The 8,104-nt window shown below is 53.7% G+C and overlaps 1 protein-coding gene across 1 annotated transcript in view; it reads left to right on the top strand.

The window, feature by feature from the left end:
* The first annotated feature begins 1,647 nt into the window (after positions 1–1,647).
* LOC118990135 (solute carrier family 22 member 4-like) overlaps positions 1,648–8,104 on the top strand; it is a 43,604-nt gene continuing 37,147 nt past the window's right edge. The window contains 2 exon segments of the mRNA XM_037050540.1: positions 1,648–1,653; positions 3,518–4,303. Coding sequence (XP_036906435.1) covers positions 1,648–1,653; positions 3,518–4,303 — 792 coding nt within the window.

Here is an 8,104-nt window from a genome sequence, read left to right as displayed (position 1 = left end):
TTTGAAGGCAACTGCGAGGCTGATGTGGCCGCCGGTAAAAATGAGTTTAACAACCCTGCCCTAAAACCACCATCATAGCCAATCTTATTTGATCTATATCCTCACTCATTTCTTCCATCTCATATTATTTTGAAGCAAGTTGGCTAAGTTTCTAGGGGTCCAGTAGTCTGGAGGCTGCCAGGTCATCCCCCGTAATGTAAAGACTAGTTGTTGTACCCTGTCCCTCCACCACGGATAGAAGGATGTAATGCTTGGTGGGAACATCACTGTGACGCGCCTATTGGATGCCAGTGAAGCCCAGAGCAAGAGAGCTCTACAGTGAGTCCAAGTACAGGACAAGGTTCCTTGCCATTTGGTCCGTATAACCCAGCAGAAGGCTGGTGCTAGAGGTGTTGGTGGTGATGAGGATGCTGGGTAGAGTCTCTGATAAACCCTAAGAGTTTCGATGTAGATCTCCAGGATTCCAGAGCAAGGTCATGCCTTCGGCAGCAGAGAGCTTTTCGCCTTTTCCAAAAAGTAGCTATGGCAATGGAACATCAAGGGTCTGTGAAACCAGAGCTGTCCAGTATGGGGTGGGGGTTGTCAGATTCCAACCAGTCATAAGATTAAACAGGCGCATCAGCAATCCACCTTATAATAGAAACGACAGAGGCAGGATCAGGACTGAGCAGGTGCACCAGGCTCACGGAAGTCAATGAACAGGACCCTCAAGATTCCTCTGCCACGCACCTTAGCCGTGCCAACTCTTGTCCCTTAACTCAAAGCCACAATCATGTGGGACGGCTCTCTGTCACCAGCTGGTGCAGGAAAAACACTCTCAGGCCTGACTCACAGACCGGTTGCTTTGGTAATAGCCCCAAAATGGATTGTTACTGCATCACAGCCCTGCTTAGGGGCATCCCTAAAGGACAATGGTCAAGGGAAATTCTCCTGTGGGCCCAGCTGCAAGGGGTGCCCTTGGGCACTCACGCTGTATGAGGGCAAAAATGGCCTGAGGCGTGGATTTCCATATACTCGTGGGCAATGGATGGCAAAGAGTTTATTTGGATGATACTGTTTGGCTCTCACCCATGTTCAACCTGGAAGTGCAGGGAAGTTGACTGATGGAGCCAGAACTAGGAGGCAAATACCTCCTCATTCTCTGCAGCTCTTGTAAGGGCCCAGTGGGATCGAATGCCAGTCACCCACAGCAGCGAGGATTGGGACACGGCTAAGGCAGGCAAAATGAGAGGCGCACCCACCTCCAGGGAAAAACTGAAGGGGTCACCGAGAAACTCAATAATCAAGGTTAATAATATTTTCATGTCTTTGAAAAACCCAAAATCAATATGAAAATGCATATGAACGAAGCATAAACCTTTTAAGGAAAGGGAGGGTCAGTGTTGCTCATTTTTTCCGTTGGCCTCCAGCTCTGCTACATCTCAGCCCAGCACTGACCCTGCCCGTGGCCAACGGCCAGCTCACAGCCTGGCATTTGTTGGCTTTGCCTCCTTCCCTCTTGGCTCCCCCAGGCCCTCGCCCCTTTCCCTAGGGTTACTACTTAGGATCAACTACCCCCACATAAGCCGTGTCAGGCTTTGCTTTTTTAGGGGGTGGGGAGAGAAGGGATGAAATCCCAGCTAAGTAGCTAAGTACGGTAGTGACCACATGACGGTGAGTACTCACTTAATATCATTGGTAGGGTCTTGGAAACTTTGACTTGAAGGAAAACCACATGTAAAGAAACCAGCTTTACCATAGGCTAATTACTATAAACAAGAGTTAACTTTCCACAACATATCTCTGGCCACAAAAACCAACACCAAACTTCTAAATAAAGACCCAAACACTTCTAATAGTAAACACGGAAGTAAATGTGAGCTATACATACGCCTAAGAAAAACTAGTGAAAACAAGGAAGCATTATTTTCCAACCCACTTCTTCCAGGTCAGGGTCATGGGTGGCCAGAGACTGTTCCAGAAACTCAGGATGTGAGGCCAGAACTCACCCTGGACGGACACCCTTCCATCACAGGGCCACGCACATGTGCACACACACACACTCAGACTGAGGTGACTGAGACACGTGAATTCACCTTACACGCCCATCTTTGGGATGTGGGAGGAAGCCGAAGGACCTGGAGAAAACTCACGCAGACTTGGGCAGACGTGAAAACACCTCACAGACAGTGGCCTGGGCCAGGAATTGACTTTTTTCCCTCATCAACATTATAACAAAGTGGCATCGAATGAAATGTTATTTGAGGACATAATATATATACATATACATACATGCTATATATAGTATATATATTATATATACACATATATATGAAGGATGTTTTTAAAAGTAAAGCGAAGCGCTATTAATAATTGCACTGGATTACTGGGCATCAATCAGAGCTGCCCCGGCACATCAGGAGGCATGGCCTGACAATGAGTTGTCTGCAATAATACAGACAATTACACTGAGGTGCCAAAGGAGTGAGATGCCAGGCTAAGAGGAGACTACAAAAAAGGAGGCAGAAATGTCCCTCGTCCTCTTAACCAGAGCCTGGAGAAACAAACACACTCCTACAAAATCTCCAAACAGGGGCGCCCTCCAGCCCGTCAAATCCGTGGGCCTCAGGACGCCGTGGGCAGCCCCAGGCGAGCTCGCTCACACAACAGCAGAGGGGTCTTCGCCCTGGACGCCGAGCAGCCGCGGTCCCTGCTCTGGTTACTGGCTCGATCTGGGCAAAAAGATCTGGGCGCCAGACTGGATCTGCTTGCCAGTTCCTGTACTGGGGGCGGTCCATTCTGCCTGCGGGAGGCCTTCCAGTCCCAGAAGGCTCTGGCAGCTGCCCCATAAAGAGCCCTGAGGACGTGGAGAAAGTGAAGGGATCAGAAGCAGAATCCAGGAATAGTGACATCAGCGTCTCCATTAATGTGAGAGCACTTACGTGCTCTCACAGTGGGCCAGGCTCCGCGCTGAATTCTCTGGAGACCCTGGGATGACCCTTGCCCCCGACCTCCCTTCGTCCCAGCCACTCTCTGACGCAATGTGACCTTGACCATCTCTTCCGAGCTCTGGGCCTGTTTACCCTTTTTCAAGGTGAAGCTTCGGGCTGTCCTAGGCTCTTCCCCGGGTGCCACTGGCTGGTGACCAAACCCAGCTAGCACTGCTGGGGAGTGGGAGCCGTTAGCTGACGCCGGACCCGAGCGCGGCGCGCGTGCCAGAGGAGAGGGCGCGCTGTCCCCGCAGCGCTGTCCCCGCACAGGTTTCCGCGGAGCACCCGTTCCATTGACTCACGTCCACGCCCAGCCCGCCGGAGGCCAGCTGACCTCCGACTCCGGATTGGAAGGGACTGCAGAGAAACCGGTGCCCAGGGCTAGGGGCGGAGGCCGAGGAGAGGGCCGCGAGCCGACCTCTCAAAGACCTTGCTCTCCAACCCCAGCCCCTCCCTTTCGCCCGCTCTCCCGGGTGAGGCCGGGCTCCGAGGCTTGCGCGGGGCCGCTCAGCTCTTTGGGGTGGCGGGCGACGCGGAGGGCTCTGTAGCAGAGCTTCCTCCCCCACACGCAGGTGGCCTCGCTGTGCTCCAAGCCCCCGAAGAGTCCCCAGCGGGGACTTGGGCGGCGAGGAGCCGAGATACGAGGCGGGGCCTGTCCGAGAGTCCCACCCCAGCATCACCGCCCTGCCCTCCCCAGCCCCAGCGGCGATGCGGGTGTGGTCCCGAGTTTCTGCGGTGTCTCCAACTTTGCGTCCAGATCCCGCGAACGGTCCCAAGTCTGCAGCACGTTTCCCGGGAAGCGACCCCCGCGGCGCGTCCCGGTTTCCGAGGCCGGCCTCCCCCCGGGAGAGGGCGCTCTGACGCGCTCCGGTAACGCCCTCGGCTGCGCGACCTGCGCGGGGAACGCTCTTATCGTCGGGAAGGGAAGCGTGCGGGACAACGACGAGGTGACCGCCTTCCGGGACGAGTGGGGAACGTTCCAGTGCCTCATCTTCTTTCTGCTCAGTGCCAGCATCATCCCCAAGGGTTTCAATGGCATGTCAATCGTGTTCCTGGCGGGAACCCCGGAGCACCACTGCCGGGTGCCTGACAGTGCGAACCTGAGCAGCGCCTGGCGCAACCACAGTATCCCCCTGCGGCTGCAGGACGGCCGCCAGGTGCCTCACAGCTGCCCGCGCTACCAGCTCGCGGCGATCGCCAACTTCTGGGCGCTGGGACAATGAGTTGTCAATGAGCCGGTGCGTGATGTGGACCTAGAGCAGCTGGAGCAGGAGAGCTGCCTGGATGGCTGGGAGTTCATCCAGGACGTCTACCTGTCCACCATTGTGACCGAGGTGGGTGTGTGAGCAGCCTTCGGTCTGTGTCAGTCCCCCTGGGGACCGCCCCCCCTCTGGCTGGCCCGCCACCGGGTTATGCTTCTAACACAGGTGTGCAGCCCAAGAGAGCGGGGTTCATATTAAGCTCATTCTTGACCTCTCTGTCCGGCGTGGAGAGGATGGAGAAGGCAGTATTATCGCCAACTGTCTTTTCCTTTCAGAGTTTCACAACAGATGAAGTTGTTTTCAAGATGCTGTCCCAGGGGAGCCCAGTCACAGGTTTTCCAGATGTGCAGGCTGGGTCAAGCTCTGCCATAGGCAGGAGGAGGGGTGTGGCGGACGCTGCTGAGCCCAAGTGCAGACACAAAGGTGCAGGTCTGTCTGTTCCTGGCTACAGGCTTCTGGACGAATCAGGGGCCTACTGCCCTGCCATAGGCCTGCAGTGCGGCTTGGGGCCCTGCCCGGAGTCTCCAGTTTCTCCGGAGCAAAGGTCCTGCTGATGCCAGCTGAGTGCAGGGAACCGGAGGGGAGTCACCGTGGTCCCCGAGCAGACATGAAGAGACGGACACACGGACACCCCTGAGCACAGGACCCAGTGTGGACAGGGGCCCCAGCTTATGCCGTTAGCTCCTTGGCATCCTAAATGGTTTGGTGGCAGGTTTTCCAAGTTCCAGAAATCCAGATAGACGCATACTTCACCCCCTTTGTTTCCTGCCTTGTATCTGGTAACAGCCAGGAGATGCTGGGTCAGGGGCACATTCCTTCTGAGGAGGGCATCCTCACAGACTGGTTTCCTGTTACCAATCCTGCAGGAAGGATTCTCCAGCTCCTGGCCCCTCCTCTGCTCTATGTTCCTCCCAAGAAAATTGTGAGGGTGGCCTCTGTTTGTCCCCTTACCTCAGCACAATGTGGCAATCCTCAGACATGTGGCTGGCTTTGTTCTGAGCACCGGGCTTAGGCATTTCAAAGCTTAGATGCCCATGGGGGGAACACCGGCCATGTTCCAGAGAGGGCTAACACCAATCTCGGTTAGTAACAGGGTTCTGGAGCCTGAATTCAAATCCTGACTGGCTTGCTGTGTGGCCTGGGGCAAATATATTACCCTCTCTGTGGGGATAACAGGGTGAAGAAATACTCCAAGAAGCAGAAGAGGGAGGATAAAATTTGAGCAGAGTCTGGAAATATGAGCAGGGCTTATCCAGGCAATGAACATGACAGATTCTAGGAGCGGAATTTCTTAGACCAGGGTGGCTGGAGGTCAGAGGATGACAGGTGAAACCAGAAATGCCTACAGAGGCCAGTTCACAGTGGGTCTTGTCGGAGTGTAGAGGAGTTGACTTTATTCTGAGAATAGAAAGGGTTCTACACAAGGGTAACCCGTCCAGGTTTGTGTTTTTAGAAAGAGCTCACTGTAGCTGTTATGAAAAGCGAGAAGATTAGTGAGGAAGCCATGGGAGTGGCCTTGGAAGAGACCAGTGGCCAGCCAGGAGTGGTGGCTGTGGAATCTACAGGACCTGTGCAAAGTGGGTTCAGCCTGGGGACAACCTCAGGCTCCCATGGGCCTCGGTGCCATGCCTCGCTTGGGCCCTGAGCTGGCCTTGCTTCTCTGGCTTTGATTGCTGAGGAGGGCCTCCTAGCGCTGGCCCAACCCCCACCCACAGCCTGGTTCAGGGCCACCTACAGCTGGGGCCCAGCTCATTCCACCTCAGTTCCTGGAAGTGTCGTCAGCGGCTAAGCTGGAGCTGGCCCCACTGGCCGCAGCCCTCCCTGACAGCTGCGTCGGTCAGTCTCTTTGCCCCTCCTTGCTGGTTTTGTCCACCTCAGGTGTCGGGGTGGGCAGCCGCCAGTCCAGGTCCACAGCCAGCCTGTTGTCCCTGCTGTGGGGATGCACGTCACCACACACACACACACACACAGGACAGAGTTTGTTTTTTTCTCATCAGCCTTTCCCTTCCTTGCTTCCTTTTTGAGTGGTGGGATTCAAATAAAAGGCAGACGGAGGTTGGGAGGAAGGTGGGAGAGGCCCCAGGGTGACTCTCCCCAGGGAGCTGGTGGCACAGGAAGAGCCCTGGGGCATCGGTTCTGATTCCAGCGCTAAGTGCCCGGCTGACTTCAGCCTGTCACATCGAGCCTCGAAGCCTCCCTTTCCTCACCTGTACGAGCAGATGCAGGTGTGTGAAAAGGTGCTCAACGCCACTGATTATTAGGGGACTACAAAGGCAAATCGAAACCACGACGAGATATCACCTCGCACCCATTAGAATGGCTGGCTGTTATTAAAAAAAAACAAAAAAACAGAAAATAAGCATTGGCAGGATGTGGAGGAACCGGAATCCTTGGGCACTGCTGGCGGAAGGCAGCCTGGCGCAGGCACTGAGGAACACAGACACGGTTCCTCAAAAATTAAAAATAGGCTTACCCTGTGATCAGGCAACACCACTTCTTGGTATACATGCAAAAAGAATTGGCTGCCAACCACACGATCGCGGTTCGATTCCCAGTCAGGGTACATGCCTGGGTTTCAGGCCAGTTCCCTGGGTTGCAGGGGACTCACAAGAAGCAACCACACATTGATATTTCTCTCCTTCTCTCCTTCCCTTCCTCTCTAAAGATAAATAAATAAAATCTTTTAAAAAAAGAATTGGCAGCAGGGACTTGGAGAGATATTTGTACGCCCGTGGCCGTACAACATTATTCAAAGTAGCCAACAAGTAGGCGTAACCCAGGGGTCCATCAGTGGCTGAGTGGGTAGGTGAGAGGTGGCCTCGCGGCACAGGGGATGCGTCTTCCTCTGTTTGTCCGGGGTGCTTTCCTTTCGCGGGGCTGTTGGAAATGTTTGATTTACTTGTCCTGTGCCAGAAATAAGAATCACGTTCTATTAAACTTTATTTTGAAGTGATCTTTGATCTAGTGGAAATAGCAGAGGATTCACATGGACCCTCCACACAGGTGCCTGTAATGTTCACAATTTAATAACCATGATTCATGCATTCAAACCAGGAAATTAACATGGGTTACCGTATTGTTAACTAAATTTTAGATCCTGTTCGAATTTCAACAGTTTTCCCACTAATGTCCTCTTTCTGAATGAGGATCCAGTCCAGGGCTTTGCCCCATGTTGGGTTATAATGGCTCTTTCGTCTCCAGTCTGGGGCAGTTCCTCTGTCTTTCCTCATGTTTCGTGGCCTTGACACTTTCTATGAACCCAACAGTTACTCTGAGGAGGGTCCCTCAGTGTGGATGTGTGCGGTTTGTCTCATGATAAGATTGAGTTTCTGAGTGTTTTGGTAAGAATACCATAGAAGGGGTGTGTCCTCAGGACTCACAGCAGCGGGCACGTGATCTCAACGTGATTTATTTCTGGTGATGCTAACTCTGCTTGTCGGTGGGAGAGACCTGGTTCTCCTTGCTGATGCATGTAAAGAATTACATATCAGCAAAGCTAGTAGTAGGTAATCCGTTTATTATGGCCTGTTCCCATGGAAGAGAACAGGATTGGGTAGAGTAGGGGGTGAAAGGCAAAGTTTCAGGGCAAAACAGGGCAACATAAGCAAGAGCGGCTGAAGACTAGGCTGGCAAGCCCCTAGGCAGCCTGAGGCCAGGAGGCCCGAGGCCCAGTGGCCCGAGAGCCAAGAGCACACCCAGCCACCCTGAGAGACAGAGCGCACGTCCCTTGTTCTCAGGACTCATAGTTGGTGGGACAGGAGAAGTCACATATTGATTAACGGGTAAATGCGGTGCCAACTTTCCTGGGGGGATGTGACTACCCAAAGCGAGGTATGTGTGGGGGTCTATTAGCCTGAATCCTTATCTTGCTCC

This window comes from Sturnira hondurensis, unplaced genomic scaffold (genome assembly GCF_014824575.4).
Source record: "Sturnira hondurensis isolate 20B ecotype Veracruz unplaced genomic scaffold, ASM1482457v3 Scaffold0006805, whole genome shotgun sequence".
In the NCBI taxonomy this organism is placed as follows: Eukaryota; Metazoa; Chordata; class Mammalia; order Chiroptera; family Phyllostomidae; genus Sturnira; species Sturnira hondurensis.
Note: the sequence above shows the minus strand (reverse complement) of the source record. Positions and strands in the feature narration are given on the sequence as shown.